The 24,079-nt window shown below is 36.8% G+C and overlaps 1 protein-coding gene across 4 annotated transcripts; it reads right to left on the bottom strand.

The window, feature by feature from the left end:
* Positions 1 to 2,033: 2,033 nt before the first annotated feature.
* LOC108720096 (protachykinin-1) lies at positions 2,034 to 23,741 on the bottom strand. Of its 4 annotated transcripts, none has more exons than XM_041567484.1 (10): positions 23,318 to 23,741; positions 22,673 to 22,823; positions 17,650 to 17,752; positions 15,997 to 16,020; positions 14,034 to 14,081; positions 10,920 to 10,964; positions 10,110 to 10,154; positions 8,578 to 8,622; positions 8,184 to 8,230; positions 2,034 to 2,215 (listed from the first exon to the last, which is right to left on the bottom strand). In XM_041567484.1, the coding sequence occupies exons 1-10, from the start codon at positions 23,614 to 23,616 to the stop codon at positions 2,198 to 2,200; spliced, it is 825 nt and encodes a 274-aa protein (XP_041423418.1). In that variant the 5' UTR covers positions 23,617 to 23,741; the 3' UTR covers positions 2,034 to 2,197. The 4 variants fall into 4 exon arrangements, with proteins under 4 accessions (XP_041423418.1, XP_041423420.1, XP_018124976.2 ...); XM_041567486.1 differs by lacking the exon at positions 23,318 to 23,741 and adding an exon at positions 23,006 to 23,307; XM_018269487.2 differs by lacking the exon at positions 8,184 to 8,230 and having other exon boundaries at positions 23,318 to 23,722.
* Between the last annotated feature and the right edge of the window lie 338 nt (positions 23,742 to 24,079).

Below are 24,079 nucleotides of genomic sequence, written 5' to 3'. Positions count from 1 at the left end.
CATTCAAGACTTTGCAAGGGCTGCACCCCTCCTCTGGAACTCTCTCCCATGGTCTGTCCGACTTTCTCCCAACCTTTCTGCTTTCAAGCAATCTCTGAAAACGCACTTCTTTCAAGAAGCCTACCCTCACTCTGCTTAACTACCAAACGCAACACCACATACAGTACATTTCTCACCCACTTAATTCGATCTTGCCCACTCCCACACCTTCTGCATAGGGCCTTCCTCACCTTTTTGTACAGGTATTGATTGTGATGTACTGTATGTAACACCATATGTTCTATGTACATAATTCAGGTGATTTAGTTGTATAATCACATTTACTTTTCAGTGCTACGCAATATGTTGGCGCTATATAAATACATGTTAATAATAATAATAATACCTGAAGTCTTTTCTAGTGATTGGAAATGCACATGCAGAAAACATAATCACTTCCGTTAAATTGTTTCTGAAAATAACCGCTAGGTTAAAATATTCTAAAAGCTTTTCTTTTTCCTGTGATGTGAATTAATCGACCTCCACTTTTCAAGTATGCAACCTGCAGCGATTGTTAGTGATGAACATTTTCTATTCAATCTGATCTCAAATCCTTGTACGTTTTTAAGTTACAATGCCTGGCTGTTTTGATGTCAGTGTTAGAAAAGAAAGAGCATAATGTTCTGATGGGTACAAATTGTGAGCGCTGCACTTACATTTCATGTCTATTTAAATGACTGAACTGAAATTCCATGTTTTCCGCTACTTAGAGTATACAGTATGTGTTCATGGGAAGCAGAGTGTTGAGCATACAGTGCACTGGAAATAAAATAATGAATAAAGAAATGTGAATAAGTGGAAAGAGGTCAATCCCATTACACTGTTCTGAAATACAAAAAACTATGTGTTGTTGTATGCGGATTATATAAAACCACGTACCAAGGTGTTCTTGAGCCTGTTAGCACATGGCAGACTCAAAAGAAATACTTAATGCCCACAAGGCACGAAGTGCGTAAGGCTATCTTTTGAGATGGTTCTTTTTTGTGGAATTCTTAATGATCAATGCACCTCCTTAGCTCAAAACAAAGGTACAGATAGATTGCAATATTGACGTAACAACCTCCTTTCTATAGTTTCAGGGAGGCAAACAAGAATTAGACTTGAATGACACACTAACATGATGACCCCTCTTGCTCTGGGTCTCCCAAAGAGGTCCAGCCCCTAATTTTTGGGAATTACTGTCCAAGTGGGATAGACATACACTGCTCTCTCATTGAGTCCACTGAATGGGGTCCTACTGGGGGAGCAGTGTGGGAGGAAAGATGCCTTGACTGGCATAGGCAGGCAAAAATGTAAGGTAAAATTGGTTGGAGAAGCAGGCAAGGAAGAGGTTAATGATGTGAAAGCTATTGGTGCAGGCTATGGTGCAGGTAGAGGGGCTGGTGTGCAGGAGACTAAGGCTTGCAGAAGTTCAGTGCAGGGAGATGGGGACTTCTTTCTTGTTCTGGTTAGCACAGTGAGCAGCATTCAAGCAACCCACCCTTTTATGTCGGCTTTGGGTGGTGAGTCGAGGTTTGTTTTGCAGTTCCTTTCATCGTCACAGCTTGAAGGAATGTTTGCCAGGGGATGGGAATCTATGCCCCATATTGTTGTGCAACTGAGATATTGGTGGTGTATGGTCTACTTGGGCAATGGGTCTTATGAAAGAGCTATCATGATTATGGGTAACCATTGTGGTTTGGCAAGCATTCTAAAGGTTAGATTCATTATTTATGTGCTCCCAATTATTTTTGTTTAGTTGATGGGTCTGCTGCCTATAGGTTCTGGTGTACACTTTATTTTTTGCAAATACACTGAAGTAAGAATGAAAGAATCAGCCATTCACATCCCTGAAAATACCACCTCCAAACTCTAAAATGAATACTGACAACATAAAAAATGTATTCTTCATAAATGCAATGAGATTCATTGTGTCCCACAGTATTCTTCTGTGTATTTTGATATATTTTGGTTGTGACTTAAAAAAGTGGTAAACTCATCGATACAATACAATGGTAGAAATAGTTTATTTATTGAATCTGTAATCTTCATACAACTGCTATTTTATTACACAAATGAGTCATTACATTAAGGACCTAAGTTGCACTTTCTAAGACACAGTAAATAAATAGGTAGTTGCAATACAGTTATTTACGTCTCCTGCTGAAGTACAAATCATTCATTCTTTCTTCAGACTCTGAAAGGGAAAGAGGCCTCAGTTAGCAAAGAATTAAAGATGATTTAAACAACATTATAAAATCATATGTAGCAAATGAGAACTTTCATGTTGGAGGAGTTTTGTATCTGGCACTGGCAATACGCCTATGGCACACAAGAGAGTCTCAAGCAAAGCCAGAATGACATGACATTATAGTAAATGTGGAGTGCACCTTATTGACTCCAATATAAAAATGTCCTCATCTGCATTTATATACAAGATACTGAGCCCTCATAGTGAACAAAGTGAACTGAAGTTACTAGAAGTGCCCCCCCCAGCAACATCAAACCTGTTTTACACACATAAAGATGAAGCAAACGTTGTTTTGATATCACACAGCATAAACCCACAATAATGATCTACTGTATGTAAATAGAATGACATTGTGCCATTAACTCCAACATGTCAAACTAAAGATTTCTTCATCTCTATTGTTGTCAGGGCCTGAAGGCTCCGATAGGAGTTGCGGACCAAGGAGGAAGCAGCAGGTTCCAAACACAGTTGACGGTATCCGAGGGCTAAAGAAGTAGAGTTGTCAATCCAGGCAAAGATCAGGAATCAAGGTCAGAAGTAGTTTAACACACCCAGGAATACAATAAGTTGAACCCATAATCGGGTAAGGTCTGCAAGGCTCTTGCATCTTTTATAGGCAGATTTTTGCCGCCAAAACGAGTGTGATGCTGTGCGTTTTTATGTGCCGGCGTCATGACGCTGCGTACGTTTTGATGCATTGGCATGAGAACGTGCCACGTGTGTAGCCTGGGCCCCGCCATCTTGCCAATAGCACCAGAGCGGAAAGGATCGCCGACTGGCGCCTACTGGGTGGTGACACACGCTAAGATTCGTGGAGATTTAGTCGCCCAGTAAAAAAAATCGCCTCTTCTACCCACCAGCTACAATGGAAATCGCCGGTAGGATGGCACTCGGATCGCTTTGTTATGTGAAGTCACCCGAAGTTGCCTCACCAGGAAATTTTGAGCAACTTCTGAAAACGAAGCAATCCGAGTGTCATCCCGCCGGCGATTTCGATTGTAGCCGATGGGAAGGCTTTTCTGGGCGACTAAATCTCCCCGGATCTTAGCGTGTGTCACCGCCCTAAAGGGGCCCATTGGGGCTGTAAATGAGATAAAGGGGATTGTAGGTCAATAACAGTTGGAGGCCTGCAGGATGGACATTATTGAGATATGTATTCTCTTTATTAGATGGGGGGTATCCTGCATTTTTAGGCACCTAGGAAAGTAACAATAGGAAAAACAAAAACAGTGTCTGCTGGAGTAAGGAGTAACTGATCTTCAATTAATTTTCAATTAAATGTCCAAGAATTATTTTTTTAATTTTTAAAATTGTTCTGGATATTTTTTTACACCTGATAATATTTCTTGAAAAAAAGCTTTAACAATAAAAAAGAAAAAAAAGAGAGAATCTTTTCAAAATGAATCAGTTAATAGTGCTGCTCCAGCAGAATTCTGCACTGAAATCCATTTCTCAAAAGAGCAAACACATTTTTTTATATTCAATTTTGAAATCTGACATGGGGCTAGACATTTTGTCAATTTCCCAGCTGCCCCAAGTCATGTGACTTGTACTTTGATAAACTTAAATCACTCTATACTGCTGTACTGCAAGTTAGAGTGATATCACCCCCTCCCTTTTTCCCCCCAGCAGCCTAACAACAGAACAATGGGAAGGTAACCAGATAACAGATCCCTAACACAAGATAACTGCTCCCTGGCTAAGAACAACACTCAATAGTAAAAACCCATGTCCCACTGAGACACATTCAGTTACATTGAGAAGGAAAAACAGCAGCCTGCCAGAAAGCATTTCTCTCCTAAAGTGCAGGCACAAGTCACATGACATGGGGCAGCTTGGAAATTGACAAAATGTCTAGCCCCATGTCAGATTTCAAAATTGAATATAAAAAAATCTGTTTGCTCTTTTGAGAAATGGATTTCAGTGCAGAATTCTGCTGGAGCAGCACTATTAACTGATTCATTTTGAATTTTTTTTTTCCCATGACAGTATCCCTTTAAGAAAGTGAACCAACAAAAATATATTCATTCAAACAAACCAAGATGTGTCCATGGATTTGAATGAATCTCGGCAGGTTTGAGCTCCCAAAACACTGGTGAGAAAACTGTTTCTTTTTTCACTGAGAAAGATTATTATTTACATCTCAACCATTGCTAAATCTGCCCTCCCTAGTTGTTCCATTCCGAGTAACCCCTAATCTCCAGCAGTCCTGATTTAAGGTCCAAAATTACAAAACTGAGAGAATGGAAGAAAAGGAATTGTTAAGCAAACTGTTAAATACGTTTCCTTTCTGCTGAGTTCTCGAATTATCCCATTACAGCAGCCAAACACGGGAGCAATACATCCAAGAAGACAAGGTAATTTCTGTCTACTTAATGCACTGTGATATCTTGCTTAAAAGGTATCCTGCTCTGCCTTTCTACAATGACAAATCCATTCCCTAAAATTACTGTTAAGATTCAGTTGTTTGAGTAGGTTCCATTTTCTTCTAAAATAGAAGAAAAGAATTAATAGAAAAAAAAAAACAACAAAGGTCTTGAAAGAATGCAAGCTGCTGGATAATGAACATTCCGACTGAGGGCTAGATTGTTATTAAAGAGCATTGGAAAGTAAGGGGCACATTTACTAAGCTGAGTGAAGGATTAGTATAAAAAATACTTTGAAGTTTTTTTTGGCTACTTCGACTTCGAATCGAACAATTCGAACTAAAAATCGTTCAACTATTCGACCATTCGATAGTCGAAGTACTGTCTCTTTAAAAAAAAATTCGACCACCTACTTCGCCAACTAAAACCTACCGAGCACCAATGTTAGCCTATGGGGAAGGTCCCCATAGGCTTTCTAACCAATTTATGATCGAAGAAAAATCGTTCGATCGATGGATTAAAATCCTTCGAATCGTTCGATGCGAAGGATTTAATCGTTCGATCGAACGAATTGCGCTAAATCCTTCGACTTCGATATTCGAAGTCGAAGGATTTTACTTCGAGGGTCGAATATCGAGGGTTAATTAACCCTCGATATTCGACCAATAGTAAATGTGCCCCTAAATCTTCCATTCTCATCCAAACAATGACAAACCCAAACCACATGAAATTAAAAAGGCCTTGGCAAACAATAGCACGTTTGCAAACTGCATAAAAGTAATTAGTTAATTTCATAATGAAAAGGGAAAAAATATTTTCTATCATATGCAAGAAACAATATACGAGATGCAAACTGTATTTATCATCCTGCATGTCTGTGCCTTGCAGTATGCCTTTTTTTTTTTTTATTAGTGTGTCCACTAATTGCAGAGTTGTTATTACAAAAGCTGTAGCTTTATTTAGGCAACATGGAAAATCCTCAGGACATGATGTTTGTGATGCAAATGAAATTCTATTATGCAAGCAAATTCTGTTACTTTCCGAACCAATGAAAGCAAACAACTGTGAGTTTGAGAGGGTGAATCATAGGTTCTTTATAAAGAGGTAAATGATGTATTAAACAGATAAATTAAAATAAAGGGCTGCTGTTTCGACTTGCAGAGAGGCATGTTATCTGCAAATAATATGGAGAAAAATTACCTCAATGTTTGCAGAAGTTATACGCACAGAGAGCTGGCATACAAATGGCTCACAATGAAAAATATATTATACACTACGCGACTTACAGTACAATACAGTTCAGGCTAGAAGGGACTCACTTTAATACTGGCATACAATCATGAGTCGGAATTAGATGTTTGGTATTATGCTCAGTTTCTCTGTATGCCGCTTATATTGTAGCAATTAGGGATGCAATTTTGGATTCGGCCGAATCCTTTGTGAAAGATTCCGCCGAATACCTTATCGAATCCGAACCCTAATTTGCATATGCAAATTAGGGGTGGGACAGGGGGAAAACATTTTTTACTTCCTTGTTTTGTGGAAAAAAAAACACGTGATTTCCCTCCCTGACACTAATTTACATATGCAAATTAGGATTTGGATTCGGTTCAGCCGGGCAGAAGGATCGGCTGAATCTGAATCCTGCTTAAAAAGGCCGAATCCTGGCCAAATCCCGAACCGAATCCTGGATTTGGTGCATCCCTAGTAGCAATATTCTATTTCTGTTTTAATTGAAATTCTATCCACTCCCTTTCAAACGAGAAAAATATGGGTTTTAAGCAGTATTAGATGCAAAACTGTTATCCTAAAGAATGGTAAAAGTAAATTTTCGACTACTACAGGCTGTAGTGCTAGAGTTTTAAGGGGCTGCGCTCTGCACCTCATGTTGGATAGCAAATCCTGTAGAGCACATCCTTGGTCAGCTCTCAACTTACTGCCTGTCATGTGATTTATGTGCCTGCCCTCTCTCATGAATACACTGCTGCCAAATAAAGGCAATGCTGTATTCACAGGGTGACTGCAGGTTTTAAACGGGGCACAGTGAGCTGCAGCAATTGCTTTAAGCAGATGCAAAGTGCAAAAAGAAGGTATGTGTTGCATTTGCACCCTGCCCTCCATTACACACACACACACACACACATACATATATATATATATATATATATATATATATATATATATATATATATATATAAATAAATCATCATATATATATATATAGATGTCCTGATGACGGCTCAAGTAGATGAGCCGAAACGTTGATCTAAATAAATTTAATTCTTTTTTATTTTTGAACCATGTCCTGTCTAGTGCGGTCTGTTTACTGATGGATATATATATATATATATATATATATATATATATATATATATATATATATATATACAGACTCTTGTTACTCCAAAGAAGGGAGAAATTTTGGATACATGCATTACAGACACTGCATCCTAGAGGTCTCAATAGGGAATACGACTTGTATGCATTTATGTAAATATGAATTTTGTGAATATGGGGTGGGCAAAGGGACTTTGTATGTTAGCACACAGGGAGATACTGTTACTCTTTTCTGACCCTATCATGATTGACTCAATAATGTTATATGATATAAAATGTTAAGATGTCTATAGTGCTGAATATGTACTATTGCCTGTACTAGCTAATTGTAGTTAAGTACAGCGAGGGTTAAATCTTGTGAGACTTGAATTCACCTGTTGAGTGTGTTAATTAGTTACCTTTAAAAAGGAAATGATGACATGATGTTATGTGATGCTTGACAAAGAAGCGGGAGCTTCGAAACGTTGCAGCAATTTTTTGCACATAAAGGACTTTTTTACTTGCAATTGGAGTCTGGACTTCTTTGTTTGGATATATATATATATATAATACACAAAAGCCATGAATATCTTGTAAATTATATCCTTATAAACGGTGAGTTCTGATGTCATCAGTTATAAACGGTGAGTTCTTATTTTTGTCACATGACTCACTAAAACGTGTGTATTATAATAAATAAAGTACCCTTAGTTGCAAAATATGAGGATATTAGAAGTTACCTTGGAGTTCCATGACCTGTATAAAAACGCTCGGCCTTCGGCCTCGTGTTTTTATATGGTCATGAAACTCCTCGGTTACTTATAATATCCTTATATTTTACAAGAGGGGGTACTTTATTCACTATATATATAAACAAAGGAATGTTTATTTATGTGAACCTGACATTTTGGCTGCACCCACAGCCTTTCTCAAAGGATGAAAGTAACACAAACCCTCCTCAGTGGTGCGAATCACAGACATTACGTCACAGTGTGTAACTTCCCTTCCCCCAAAACATAACACTGTGTATAAAACAATTAGAAAAGGTAGAACAGTATGAACGAATAGAATATAGGTGTAAACAGAAGCATAATGAAGTGACACGCTGAACTGCAACTAACACCTCCGTTGCTGGATTCCCATGCATAAAGATATATCATTAAAGCCATTTCTGGAGGTTTCGTCGGCCATCGTGGCTTTTTCGGATGCCGCCCCCCACACCCTGCACTTACCTTTCCGAGAACTGGAGTGGGTCGAGGGGAGGCCGGAGGCTGCATCGCTAGTGCAGAGAGCGCAATGCAGAATCAGTAATATCAAAGTGGTTGCACTAGATATATCCAAAGAATAAATAAAAGCAGGAAAGGAATATATATATTGTATATACACACAAACATTTAGTTGCCTACTTGCAGCAGCCATACGGTATATAATAAAGAGTAGATATAAGGTGTGAATTACAGAAAGATCGATTATCCATACCCCCAGATCCTGAGCATTTTGCATAACAGGTCCCATACCTGTATACGATATTGAGGATCCACTCTACCATAACTTTTCCAATGATAGAATAGAATCAATGCAATGCAAATAATGATTTCCAATTTAACTGATAAAATAAACACTTACCAGAAGTTAATGCTCTCTTGCCCATCAAGCCATTGAAGTTATTTCCTATATCATAAAAATAGGATTTCAGCAATATGCACAGAATCATGTTAGGTATGGATTGCATTTCCTTTTTAATTTAAATTCTATCCCCCTTAAACTAGAAAAACATGGGCATCAAGCAATATAAGATGTAAAACAGTTATCCTAAATGGAAGACTGATAACAGCTCATTTATGACTACTACAGGCTTTAGTGCTAGAGCATTAAGGGGCTGAGCTCTGCACCTCATGCTGGATATCAAATCCTGCAGAGCACATCCTTGGCAAGCTCTCAATTTACTGCCTGTCTGTGATTTATGTGCCTGCCCTCTCTCATGAATACACTGCTGCCAAATAAAGGCAATGCTGTATTCACAGGGTGACTGCAGGTTTTAAACGGGGCACAGTGAGCTGCAGCAATTGCTTTAAGCAGATGCAAAGTGCAAAAAGAAGGTATGTGTTGCATTTGCACCCTGCCCTCCATTACACACACACACACATATATATATATATGTGATTTATGTGCCTGCCCTCTCTCATGAATACACTGCTGCCAAATACAAGCAATGCTGTATTCACAAGCAGGACCGCCATCAGAAATCGCAGGGCCACATCCGATATAATTCCCTGGGCTGCGCCCACCGCAAGCCCCACCTACAGGTCCGCCCCCCACCACACAGTAAAAAAACAAAAAATATTGGTGGCTAGGGTTCCCACATGTTAATAAAAAATAAAAAGATATTGGTGGCCAGGGCCCCCCATAAAAAAATATTGGTGGCTAGTACCCAACATGAGAAAAAAAAATTGGTGGCCAAAATTGGTGGCCAGGGCCCCCACCCCCACATTATAAAAAAATTGGTGGCCAGGGCCCCTTTAACGTCCATGCCTTCCCGAAGTCAGCAGCTCTCAGAAAGATGGGGGCCCGGCTAATCAAGTAAGTGTGGCGTGGCCAGGCCCCCCTTACCCTTGGGGCCCCCTACAACTCTCCCCCCTGTCCCCCCTGATGGCTGCCCTGTTCACAGGGAGACTGTGCTCTTAAATGGGACATAGTGACCTGCAGCAATTCCTTTAAGCATATACAAAAGGCAAAAAAATGCAGATTCAAAATGCATAGATGTGAATTTGCAGAAATAAACCTTTTCCACATTAAATTGATGGTGGTAGCTGTGAGTGCTTTCTTACATTGGAATATATATATATATATATATATATCTATATATATATATATATATATATATATATATATATATATATCTATATATATAAGCTTGGGGCTTCTTGGGCCTTTGCAGCCTATGGCTGCCTTTCGGAAGCTTCCCCTCTCTTGCAAATTTTTCAAATTACAGAAACATCCATTATCCATACCCCCAGATCCTGAGCATTCTGGATAACAGGTCCCATACCTGTATATGATATTGAGGATCCACTCTACCATGACTTCCCCAATGATAGAATAGAATCAATACAATGTAAATAGTGATTTCCAATTTAACTGATAAAATAAACACTTACCAGAAGTTAATGCTCTCTTGCCCATCAGACCAACAAAGTCTTTCCCTATATAATAAAAATAGGATTTCAGCAATATGCACAGAATCGTTTTTTGGTATGGATTGTATTTCTTTTTAACTTCTATCCACCTCTCATTCAAACATGAATTCCCAGTTCATGGAAGTTCATGGGCATTTTAAATAACTTTGACCCTTGATAAATCTGCCCCTAGTCTGCCCCTGGTCGAATTACACTGAAATAAACTTGGAAATTTTTAAATTAGAAATTAGAAAGGATAGAATTGAAAATTCAAATATTGAAATTATTTTAGTGTAATTCGACTAATACACTAATTTTAGTGTAATTTAATCTGCAGATTTATCAAGGATCTAATTGACAATTTGAATTTTGAGATTATTTAAGTGTAATTCGACTAGGGAATAGTCCAAATTCGATTTGAGTTTAAAAAAAAAAAACAACAAAAATTTTAATTTTTACATTTATCATGTACTGTCCCTTTAAGACTTTGAATTAGACTATTCGCCATCTAAAACCTGCCGAATTGGTGTTTTAGCCTATGGGGGACCTCCTACAATTGGTTTGGAGTCATTTTGTGGACTTTTGAAAAAAAAAATTTTATGTGAAAAACTCAAATCGATTCAAGTTTGCAGGTCGATCCTATTCACTCGAATTTAAAAGATTCAAATTTTTTTTAAAATAAATTTTGATTGGTTGTTTTTTTTCTCAAAATTTAGAATTTATGATAGTTAGAATAGAATCAATGCAATGCAAATAACGATTTCCAATTTAACTGATAAAATAAACACTTACCAGTAGTTAATGTTCTCTTGCCCATCAGACCAATGAAGTCATTCCCTATAGCATAAAAATAGGATTTCAGCAATATGCACAGAATTGTTTTTGGTATGGACTGTATTTCTTTTTTAATTTAAATTACATCCACCTCCCCTATAAACAAAAAAAATATGGGGTTCAAGCAGTTATTAGATGTAAAACCGTTATCCTAAATGGAAGGATGCTAAAAGTTAATTTACTATTACTTACTTTCTGTAGTGGAAGGGAAATAAGGGGCCGCGCTCTGCATCTCATGCTGCATAAAAAAAATCCCGCAGAGCTCATCATTGGACAGTTCTCAACTTACCACCTGTTATAGAAGTCTACGTGCCTCCCCTCTCTCACTCCTCATGAATACACTGCTACCAAGTACAGCCAACTCTGTATTCACAGGGGAGCTGCAGGTCTTTATACCAATTTTTTGCACTTTTCACCCTGCCTTCCAGTTCTTAAATGACCTATATTGTCTACTGAATAAAAGTGTTAGTAATGTAATACAGTTAATGGATCTATTATTTGGAATGCTCGGTACCTGTAGCTTTCCAGATATGAGATCTTTCCCTAATTTAAATCACCATCCATTATGTCTGCTAAATAGCCTTTAAACATTAAATAAACCCAATAGGATTGTTTTGTCACCAATAGGAATTCATGCAGCTCAGTTACCAAGTACAAGCTGTTGTTCATTATTACAGAGAAACAAAAAATCATAAAAAATTAGGATGAATCATTATTTGGTGTGTGTGAATAAAGAGAGCACTTCAAGTTCATGCTAAACCTTTGGCACAATGAATTGGAGCTCTAAGGACATTTCCATTTCATATGTAGTAATATGAAATATGTGCAGGCTGGGCAATCAGGCCCCAAACCCCCCCTGAACGAAATTTTGGCACAAGCATCCGGCGGCACAAAGGGACCCTGGTGCAAATGAACCGCCTGCACCCACGGCAATTCCACCACTGATCCAAGGGAAATTAAAAAAATACTTTTAATACTGGTACAGTGGAGTTTTGAAGGTGAATGGGATATTTTACTTTTGAAGCTTGGGGAGTGTGTAACTCCTTGTTTCATAGGGGGAAATTTACTAACCTGTGAAAATTCGCCAGCGACAGCTTCACACCCATCGCTATTCGCTACACTTCACCAGACGAAAATAGGCTCAGACAACGCTAATTTACTAAAATGCAAAGTTGCGTCCAGGACGCCAAACGCTGGCTAATTTTCACTAGCGTTACGTCGGCAATCAAAGCGATGATGCGCTAGCATTCAATTATACCTAGCGCAACTTCGTTAGAGGTCTTTGCTCAGGCTAATTTGCATACAGTGGGGAAATTATAAAGTTGAATGGACGTATCTGTTGCAGCAAATACATTACATTACACAAGTCCAGGGAACCTTAATAAGGAAAATAGAGTTGTTATAATGCCCTACACATGAACCCATTGTATAGTTTATGTTCTATGTGTTAGAAAATGTATGGGGGAACCTGGTTACCCCCAAAAAAAAATTTAAGCACTTTTGAAGGCTATCACTCTGAAAAAAGCAAGACACCAGCGTTTTTTGGGGACTTAGAAAATGTTTCCACTAAAAATTGAGGAAGTCTTTGCACTCCATTGCACTTTGCCTTGTCTGAGCTGGCGAAGGCAAGTCTGGTGCAAGAGGTAACGTTCAGTAAAATCCGCATCTTAGTGAATTTGTGGAGTTACGTCCATTCGCCAGAGCGAGAATTCACTAGCGTCTATCTCCTTCACTAGCGAAGTGACGACTGCGTCCATTAGTAAATCGGCGAAGTAACGAAATTACATCACACTGGTGAATCATCGCCAGCATTAGTAACTTCGCCCTTTAGTAAATGTGCCCCATATAGTGAAGAGGTTACAAGTATGAAATGCATCCCTTGTGCTCCTGCTTGAATAAGATTTAGAACTGAAAGCCCATGCTATGATGAAAAGGTATCTTGTGTGTAAACAGTTTTGAAATTGCTGCTGGATTCCCCTTTAACGTTATTTTACATCTGCAGTGCTCTTTCATTGCACCCTGTGTTATGTACTGTAATGACAACCGCTAAAAGCCTTTCTAAACACTGATCTTCTATGGGGAACATTTCTGATCAAGCTATTATTACATTTTACTTCTGTGAGCGACATGCTACATCTAACCTGCATCTCCTAATGGCTAAATTTCAATCTGACTTTTATTTCTGTTTCTCTACCTTCTAAATGGGTGACTTTCTAATGATGGTAATTATATAAGAGCCTGATTAAAATGAAAATATGTTTGTTTTTTTTAACCTCTCAGTACATTTTAGACAAAAATACATTTACACGAGGAGTATCTCTGAGCCGATAGAACATAATTTCATTCCTTCTGCGTCGAGAAGAATGAAATAACACAAATAGTCGGAATAGGCATTATTAAAGTTTCTTTTTATCAGTAACTTGGATTTGGTCATCCTCTTTAATATTCTAATCATGCAAAAATATTTTTTTGAAAATATAATACATTTCTTTGCAACATATTAGATATGTTTAGTCATGTTAATTAATCACCTAATACTCTTTAAAGGGGTCCTGATTTTTATGATACAGTTTTTATTTCTAAATTACACTGGAAATAATTCACTATACAATATAACATTTAATTCCTGAACCAGCAAGTGTATTTTTTTTAGTTGTAATATTGGTGTGTAGGTCATTTTGCCTGGTCATGTGCTTTCAGAAAGAGCCAGCACTTTAGGATGGAACTGCTTTCTGACAGGCTGTTGTTTCTCCTACTCAATATAACTGAATGTGTCGCAACGGGACCTGGATTTTACTATTGAGTGCTGTTCTTATATCTACCAGCTGTTATCTTGTGTTAGGGAGCTGCTATCTGGTTACCTTCCCATTGGTCTGTTGTTAGGCTGCTGGGGGGGGGGGGGTAAGGGAGGGGGTGATATTACTTCAACTTGCAGTACAGCAGTAAAGAGTGACTGAAGTTTTTTAAAAAAAATAATTGATTGAATTCACAACTCCCCCATTGATGGAATAGAACGAATGCAAATGTTATGACAATCTCAAATTTATCTTATAAAATATGTATCATACTTACCAGAAGTTGATCCTTTCTTGCTCATCAGTCCAAAGAAGACTTTATTCCCTAGATGACAAAAAAGGATTTCAGAAATATGCACAGAATCGTTTTGGTATGGATACCGGCAGATTTATTAAGGGTCAAATTGAAAATCTTCATTTTGAATTTGAATTTCAAATTTAAAAATTCGAATTTTTGAGTTTATTCAAGGGGCAGATTTAACAAAGGTCGAGGTGAATTTTCGAATGAAAAAAAATCGAATATTGAGCTATTTTTTGTGTATTCGACTAGGGAATAGTCCAAATTAGATTCCAATTTGGGACAGATTTATCAAGGGCCGAATTTCGAGGGTTAATAAACCCTCGAATTCGACCCTCGAAGTAAAATCCTTCGAATTCGAAGGATTTTAGCGCAAATACTTCGTTCGAGCAATCGAATAAAAATCGTTTGATCGAACAATAAAATCCTTCGAAACTAATGATTCGAAGGATTTTAATCGATCGATCGAACGATTTTTATTCGATCATAAAAAACTTAGAAAAGTGCTGGGGAAGGTCCCCATAGGCTAACATTGAACCTCGGTAGGTTTAAACTGCTGAAGTATGTAGTCAAAGTATTTTTTAAAGAGACAGTACTTCGACTATCGAATGGTCGAATAGTCAAACGATTTTTAGTTCGAATCGTTCAAATCAAAGTCAAAGTCGAAGGTCGTAGTAGCCTATTCGATGGTCGAAGTACCCAAAAAAAAACTTCAAAATTTGAAGTTTTTTTCCTTCGAATCCTTCACTCGAGCTTAGTAAATGTGCCCCGTACTGTCTCTTTAAAGATTCAACGTCGACCATTTGGCATCTAAAACCTGCCGAACTGCTGTTTTAGCCTATGGGGGACCTCCTAGAACCTATTTGGAGTCAATTGGTGGACTTCGAAAAATCGAATTTTTTTTGGGAAAAACTTTGAATCGAATTCGATCGAATGCGCTATTCCTTTGATTCGATCAATTTGAATTTGGCCGAATACGGACCTATTCGACTGAAAACTGACCTATTCGACCAAAAAAAAACTTTGACTTAATTTCGGTTGGACTTTTTGAATTCAAATTTCAATTTTTCACCCGAATTTTTTTTTAAAAAAATCGTTTTTAAATAAATTTCGAACAATACCGCTTAATCAGGTCCCTGGGCTGGTTCAATTGTGATAAAATATACAAGCGAATGGGGTGTAAGTTCATGGGCATATTTATCAAGGGTCGAATTTCGAATTTAAAAAACTTCGAAATTCAAATTCAAAAAGACCAACTAAAATTAGGTTGAAGTTTTTTTTGGCCGCATAGGTCAGTTTTCAATCTAATATGTCTGTAGTTGCCCGATTTCTAATCGTAATACCGCATTCAATCGAATTCGAATCAAAGTTTTTCCCAAAAAAACCTTTAATTTTTTCCAAGTCCACCAATTGACTCCAGATAAGTTCTAGGAGGTCCCCATAGGCTAAAACAGCAATTCGGCAGGTTATAGATGGTGAATGGGCGAAGTCACATTTTTAAAGAGACAGTACATGATAAATTTCGATATTCAAATTTTTAAATTTTTTTCAAATTCGAATCGACTTTGGACTATTCCCTAGTCGACACAAAAATTGTCTACAGTCATACACAAAAGTAGCTCGAAATTCAAATTTTTTTAATTTGAAAATTCACCTCTACCTTTGATAAATCTGCCCCGTGAAGTCAATGCTCCCATGTATGAAAAAAATAAATATTCTATTGATTAAAAGAAGAACAAGTGGACTGGAAATTGTGGTAAAGTAGCCTAATCTGGAATTTCAATAATAATGTTTGAATTAAATGTTATCCTTCAGTGGGACTAAATGAAACACACATGTGTAGATATGGAACAACTATCCTCTGCCTCATTTGTATAGAAGAATATTGTTACTTTGCATAGATATAGCTTTGCCATACACATTATAAGAATCATATACTTACTTTTTAAAGAGGTTTCCCTTTTCTCTGGAAAGAGAAAATGTATATGATCAGTAGGAAGCAATCAAATAACTTCCATTGTTTTTAGGACTATTCTGCAGATATGGTGGGGTGATTTTTAAAATACAGAAATGACCCATCAGATAACAGTGAATGTGACCAAAATGGAGGTTTGTTGGCAGTAAGACATAGTCAGTCATATAACAAGAGGACATGGGCTATTAGTAAAGTACTTTAGTCTCATATTAGATAATATTTATAATAATAATTTAATAATAATATTAATAATATTTATATTGGCAGTTATTTGACTAGTAAATTGCAGGTCAGTGATATCAAACTGAACAGGAGTATTTAAAATGTAATATATAAATATTTATTTTTTTCTCTTCTACTGGTGATTTATGGCTTTCTCTTCTCTAAGGCTAATGACACACTAGATTCAGGGAGATCTAGTCGCCCAGTGACTAGATCTCTTCGGGTGAATAATCTCACTTCAGGCGACTTCAGTAAATGAAGCACTCCGAGCGCCATCCCGCCAGCGATTCTATCCGGCAGGATGGAGCTCGGAGCGCTTCGTTTTCCGAAGTCGCCCGAAGTTGCCTCACAAGAAACTTCGGAAAATAAAGCGTTCCGAGTGCCATCTCGCCGATAATTTAGATTCTAGCCGGCGGGTAGGCTTTTCGGGGAGATTAGTCGCCCAAAGAAGAGGCAATCTGCTGCTGGGTGACTAAATCTCCCCGAATCTTAGTGTGTGTCACTAGCCTAATAGCTAAGGGTGTCTGGTTAGGTGGCTAATAAGCAATAGTACTTAATAGAACCTTGGGAAAGCATATGTTAAGTAAAATGTAAATTTTTTTTAGAAAAAGATAAAAATATGAGCCCACCTGGCCATTGCCTTTATCTTAGGGATGCACCGAATCCTGATTTGCATATGTAAATTAGGGGCGGGTAGGGAAATTGCGTGACTTTTTGTCAAAAAACAAGGAAGTAAAAAATTTTGTGATTTAACATAGAAGGGGTTTTCATAGAGTGGAGTATTTACTCACCACATTTAGTGGTGCACCGCCCTGAGTTCTCAGCAAGGGGAGCGGACAGCCGTGAATAAATCTGGAGCAGGCACTCAAATAAAGGCAATCTTCCAACAAGTTGTAGAAACCAAGAAGAAAAGATTTATTGTGTCCTTTGCCTTACGCATTTCGTGTTACAAACACTAAAGCATAGCCTATGATTAAGTGTTTGTAAAATGAAACGCGTATGGCAGAGGACACAATAAATCTTTTTTATTTGATTTCTACGACTTGTTGGAAGATTGCCTTTATTTGAGTGCCCTCTCCAGATTTATTCAAAGAAGTAAAAAATGTTTTCCCCTTCCCACCCCTAATTTGCATATACATATGCAAATTCGGTATTCGGCCGAATCTTTCGCGCAGGATTAGGGGGTTTGGCTGAATCCAAAATAGTGGATTCGGTGCATACCTACTTTATCTAGAACCCAAAAGAATTTATCTGCTAAGATAAATCTTGGAGAACCATAAAGTTGGATTTGTAATGATGGTATCGTGCCCATAATTAAAAGAACACATGTAAAACTATATTAATAAAAAACAACATGAAACTATTTGACTTAAAAGTCAAAGCAAATTGCTTTCTTACCACTGTTCCTCTTTCCCATTGATGTATAAAATACTTCAGATTTAGGTTTCCTTTCAGGCCTTAGCAGATACCTTTCAAATACTGGACCTTCTACAAAATCTGCCTAAGTAGAAAAGAAGAAAATGCAAAGCTGTAAGAAAATAATAATTTGTAAAACAATATGGGTATAGGATCCATTATCTGGAATGCTTGGCACCTGGGTTTTTTCAGGGTATGGGATCTTTCCATAATTTGGGTTAACATACCTTAAAGGAAAACTATACCCCCAAAATGAACACTTAAGCAACAGATAGTTTATATCATATTAAGTGGCATATTAAAGAATCTTACCAAACTGGAATATATATTTAAGTAAATATTGCCCTTTTACATCTCTTGCCTTGAACCACCATTTTGTGATGGTCTGTGTGCTGTCTCAGAGATCACCTGACCAGAAATACTACAACTCTAACTGTAACAGGAAGAAGTGTGGAAGCAAAAGACACAACTCTGTCTGTTAATTGGCTTATGTGACCTAACAAGTATGGTTTGTTGGTTTGGATGTGTGCACAGTGAATCATACGATCCCAGGGGGTGGCCCTTAATTTTTAAAATGGCAATTTTCTATTTATAATTACCCAGTGGCACATACTATTAGAAAAGTATATTATTATGAAAATGGTTTGTTTACATGAAGCAGGGTTTTACATATGACCTGTTTTATGCAATATCTTTTTTATAGAGACCTACATTGTTTGAGGGCTATAGTTTACCTTTAAGTCTGCTAAGAATCATTTAGGGGCAGATTTATCAAGTTTTGAATTCCAAAGTGATGGGAGTTTTTTTTAACTCCCATAACTTTGAAATTCGAATTAAATCAAAAAATAGTTTTTTGGTTTTTTGAATAGGTCCGTTTTCGATCGGATAGGTCAGTTTCGATCGAATTGGAATTGTACAAATCAAAGTAATAGCACATTTGATAAAATTCCATTCAAAATTTATTTTTTTAAAAAAAAACTTTGATTTTTCAAAGGCCACCAATTGACTCCAAATTGGTTTTAGGAGGTCTCTCATAAAACAGCAATTCGGCAGTCGAATTTTTAAAGAGACAACACATGATAAATTTTGATATTCGAATTTTTTTCAAATTCAAATCGAATTTGCACTATTCCCTAGTCGAAGTACACAAAAATTAGCTTGAAATTCGAATTTTTTTAATTTGAATTTTCACTTCGACCTTTGATAAAACCAGTGGCGGAACTACCGGGGGAGCAGGGGGTGCGAGTGGACCAGGGCCCGCACCCCCTCAGGGCCCCCCGGCAGCCCGCTCGCCAGTGAAATCCGTCATGTACGGAGGGGGGACGGGGCCCGGCTGCGCATCATGCACCAGGACCCGCCCCCCTCTAGTTATGGCACTGCATAAAACTGCCCTTTAAACAGTAAATAAACCCAGTAGGATTGTTTTGCAACCAGCATGGATTCGGGAAGCTTAGTTACCAGCAAGTACCAGGTACTGTTTTATTATTACAGAGCAAAAGGAAATCATTTTTAAAAATTGGAATTATTAGATTAAAATGAAGCCTATGGGAGATGGTCTCCTTGTAATTGTGAGATTTTTGGATAACGGGTTTGTGTATAACAGATCCCATACCTATATTTATTTCAACCAGGAAAAACAATTTAATTTGATCTGATAGATATCCCTAATAAATAACTTGTCTGCTTTTAACTTGAAATTCAAATTGCTTATATTTCTTGTATTGTGCTTTCTCTGTATAATCTCCGTGGGGCCAATGCACATTGTATATCCATTTATTTATGCCATGAACTTTCTCAATGGAGTTTTTCAGCTGGAGCTCAGTGGACATAGAAGAATGTTATTAGCCACGAATGAGGCATGAATAGTTCTCCATAAGGGCATTATGTTGGTAATTAAAATATCTGTAATCCAATTCCTCTGCAGTGCAATTTTTCAGAATTAAGGAAATGTTATTTTGAAAGATGTCCTTCATAATTGAATTGTCTTATTCTCTTTATCAATTTTGCTGCCTGTATCTTTTCTATTTTACATTAACCTTACTTTGGCATTTTGACATAAAAAAAAAACAGCAGCAAAACTTTTTATTTAACTCTTAGCATCTTGATTAAAGAAGCAGACTAATAATTTGGCAAAAACGACAGTTATAGTACAGTTATGGTCATATATTACATTATAAAAAATTATAGTATAGCTCAGCTATTATGTGGAATTCTTGGGACTTGGAGTTATCCAGATATGGGATTTTTCTGTAATTTTGATCACCATGTCTTAAATCTTTGAAAAAATTATTAAACATCAAATAAACAGAACAGGATTGTTTTGCCAGAAATATAGTTACCATCATGAACACAGTGTTATTTTATTATTACAGGTATGGGATCCCTTATCCTGAAGCCCATTATTTCCCTTTCCTCTGTAGTAATAAAAAAATTCATTATACTTGAATAATGAATTCCATTGGTAATTAAGCTGCATAAATCCATATTGGTAGCAAAACAATTTATTAAATGTTTAAATTATTTTTAGCAGATTTATCAAAGGTCGAGGTGAATTTTCGAATGAAAAAAAAAAATCGAATTTCGAGCTATTTTTTGTGTACTTCGACTAGGGAATAGTCCAAATTCAAGTCGAATTTGAAAAAAATGTGAAAATTCGAATATCGAAATTTATCATGTACAGTCCCTTTAAAAATTCGACTTTGACCATTCGCCATCTAAAACCTGTGGAATTGCTGTTTTAGCCTATGGGGGACCTCCTAGAACCTACTTGGAGTCAATTAGTGGACTGTGAAAAATCAAAGTTTTTTTTGGGAAAAACGTTGAATTGAATTTGTTCGAATGCGATATTCCTTCGATTCGAACGATTCGAATTTGGCCGAATAAGGACCTATTTGATCGAAAACGGACCTATTTGACCCAAAAAAAACTTTGACTTAATTTTGGTTGGTCTTTTTGAATTCGAATTTCGACGTTCTTTCAATTCAAAATTCGACCCTTGATAAATATGCCCCTCAATGTTAAAGTTTCTCCATCGTCCCCCAGATTTTTGTTTTTAGATTTTGACTGTAATTAAACAATATCATTTGATGGCTGAAAAGTGGTTTTAATGGTAGAATGAAAAACAATAAATGTAAAGGTTACAGTAATAGTTATGAGGTAATTAAAACTATCTTGATTGGGATTAGCAGAATAAAATAGTGTACAAATCCAGGAAAATGTAAAATCAAGGAAATGTATTAGACATAATATATAATATAATATATATAATTAGGACCACAAAAAGGTGATTTAAAATGAGGGAAAAATCATGGGATGTAAAATTAAGGTTTCACTGTACAGGTATGGGATCCGTTATCTGGATACCCGTTATCCAGAAAGCTCCGAATTACAGAATGGCCGTCTCTTATAGACTCAATTTTATCCAAACAATCCAAATTTGAAAAATGTATTTCCTTTTTCTCTGTAATAATAAAACAGTAGCTTGCACTTGATCCAAACTAAAATATAATGAATCCTTATTGGAAGCAAAAGCAGCCTATTGGGTTTATTTAGGGGGTTATTTATCAAGCTCCGACTATCGGAAATGCAAATAATTTGTAGTTTCTGGACTATAAAAAAATAATTTTTTTTGGAATTTATTAAAGTTTGATCGTCTTAAAAAGTCAGACTCCGAAAATCCAGCATTTCAAAGTTCTCGAGGTCCTTCATAAGTCAAAGGGGAAGGTCCCAGTGTCTGCAATGCTGTCCCTACCGATATCCGATGATTTTGGGGATTTTGGATCAAAAAGTCAGAAAAGTCTGAAAAATTCGTAGTATTTGCGGAAAAGTCAGAAAAATACGTACTTCTCGAGTAAAGCTCCGAAGTTATCGAATTTTTAATTAACCCTCGATATTCGACTGGGAATGAAAATCCTTTGACTACAAATATCGAAGTCGAAGGATTTTGTGCAAATACTGCGATCGATCGAAGGAATAATCGGTCGATCGAACGAATCGAAGGATTTTAATCCAATGATCGAAGGATTATCCTTCGACCAAAAAAAGTTAGCCAAGCCTATGGGGACCTTCCCCATAGGCTAACATTGGGTTCGGTAGCTTTTAGGTGGCGAACTAGGGGGTTGAAGTTTTTTCTTAAAGAGACAGTACTTCGACTATCGAATGGTCGAATAGTCGAACGATTTTTAGTTCGAAATCCTTCGATTCGAAGTCGTAGTCGAAGGTCGAAGTAGCCCATTCGATGGTCGAAGTAGCCAAAAAAACACTTCGAAATTCAAAGTTTTTTTACTTCGAATCCTTCACTTGAAGTTAATGAATTGGTCCCATAGTGAATGACATTTGAATTCAAGCTGAAAGTTATGTTATATTGTACAAACATTTCACAGTACTCTAGTCCTTTAGTATAATTGTTATACACTAAAGTATTTTTAACTTCTCTGTGCAAGAATGACTTAAATCAAGCATATAGCTCTTAAACCAGAAGAAGTAAGAAATGAAATAAACATTAGGCTGATTTAAGCTTAATGCATTTCTCATCCACTCTTTCCCAGCCCCATATTCCCTTGAGGATTTATGTCAGATGCATCTGCTTGAAATGTCTTCAAGCTAATCAAGCATTCGTTAAGGTTTCATTGCTGCCTAGTTAAATTATTGGGATGTGGACTATGTTCTTTAGCACCCCACCGCCACATTTATTCAAATATTTTCTCGATTTTAAAAAAAAAAGTACTTTATAGAATAGAAACATATTTACATTTATTGATTTAACAGTTTGTGGATGGATTGACAGGGTATCCTACTCTTTCAAAAACAGCTAATCAACAAAAATATTATTATTAAAAATTTGTATTTGGTTATTAAAAATAAGATTATTATTATTATTATTAACAGTATTATTATTATTAAAAATAACAGAACAATCATTGGAAGAGCGATTAAATAATGAACTATGAATAATGCTGTACTTTATAGGCCTAAATTGCAGAATGCCTTTATAATATACACTTACCTGAATTTGGTCACTGTATGGCCAGTAACTGTCTTCATTGAATTCCATTTCTTCAGCCAGAGTTTGCGACGCAGTCAGAAGCACAATTAAACAAGCCAGGACGGTGTTCATCTTCTTGATCTGGGACTTATCACAAAATAAATAAACAAACCTATAAAGAAATGTAGTAACACTTCTTTAACACATTGGTCCCGGCCAGAGAGATCTCATTTCTTCATGCAGCATATATACTGTGTATATATAAGTCCCACCGACTGTGAATGTTTAAGCAATATATTTCTGTGAGCTGAATTACTGTATAAGTACAAAACAGCGACTGTAGTCCATACTTACAAAATGAAACGTGTCTTGCTCTAGTGCCAAGCATGTGTAAACGAGCAACTTTCTCCTATTTATATTCTCAGTCATAGAGCATATTAGACTCATTTGTCTAAATCTAATAACCTGGTGTGTTTTTTGTTTTTTTACCAGAGACAAGGCTCAAAGACTGTCTCCAAACAAATGTCTTTATCAATATTTGATTATCATTGGTCAGCTTCTGTCTTTCTGTTCCCCACTCGTTCATTGCATAGAGCCATACCAGTGGAAAACATGTTCCAGCATACAGCAGACTAGAACTAATAGCTTGGTTACCTATAAACCTACCAGTCACAGGATGACGAACATACCATACGCAGCCAATTCTTTCTATGTGCCAAACCTGCCCATGGAAAAACTGCACACGTTCCTTCGTGATCTGATGCAACTGACTTGCTAAACACATGCACTGGGTTACTTATAATGTGCCCGGGGTGTTTGGAAATGATACAGAGCACAATTTGCCTTGAGACATTATTTCCTTCTAGGTTGTAGCTGACATGGAAAAAATAATATGCAGAAGTGAGGATTAATAAAAAGAAAGTTAATAATAAAGCAATACAAACAAATTCAGCTTTGCGGAGCATTATTTACGTGTTAGGGAAATACTAATATGAAAACATCGGATATTATTTGTTTGAGGATTTAACAAAGGAGGAAAAAAGGAAATTGGACGTTATTTTATTCAGGTAAGATTAACCACATCAAGGAAGTTGGATTTCCCAGCATACGCGTTTCATTTATTGGGATGTTGTTGTTATCCAGCCAAGACTTTAATAGCAAACATGTCTATCAAATGGTTTTGCTTATCACTAAATCAAGTTTTCCTTGTTATCACTAACAGGTCTAAGCAGCACATCACAGATATAGGCAATTTACCACCCTCAAATTTTTCATTAAAACGTTCTCAAATAGATAGAATTGAACAAGGAAATAAACCTTATTTCCCCACATGCAATTTGCATCTGGGAGTAAGGATTCAAATGGGTGATAATGCTGAATGATTCTGCTCAGGGATAATAAATAGTAACATAGTAAGTTAGGTTGAAA

The sequence above is a fragment of the Xenopus laevis genome, chromosome 6S, assembly GCF_017654675.1.
Source record: "Xenopus laevis strain J_2021 chromosome 6S, Xenopus_laevis_v10.1, whole genome shotgun sequence".
Taxonomy (NCBI): domain Eukaryota; kingdom Metazoa; phylum Chordata; class Amphibia; order Anura; family Pipidae; genus Xenopus; species Xenopus laevis.
This window is presented reverse-complemented; position numbering and strand designations above follow the sequence as displayed.

Bases quoted from the DNA above. Each gene is read 5' to 3' on its own strand.
- LOC108720096 (XM_041567484.1), bottom strand. From the start codon at position 23,616: ATGCTCCGCAAAGCTGAATTTGTTTGTATTGCTTTATTATTAACTTTC. The intron at 10,155-10,919 runs GTAAGTGTTTAT...TTTATTATATAG, and splicing joins CAAGAGAACATTAACTACTG to GGAAAGACTTTGTTGGTCTG. The intron at 8,231-8,577 runs GTAAGTGTTTAT...TCTCTGCACTAG, and splicing joins CAAGAGAGCATTAACTTCTG to CGATGCAGCCTCCGGCCTCC.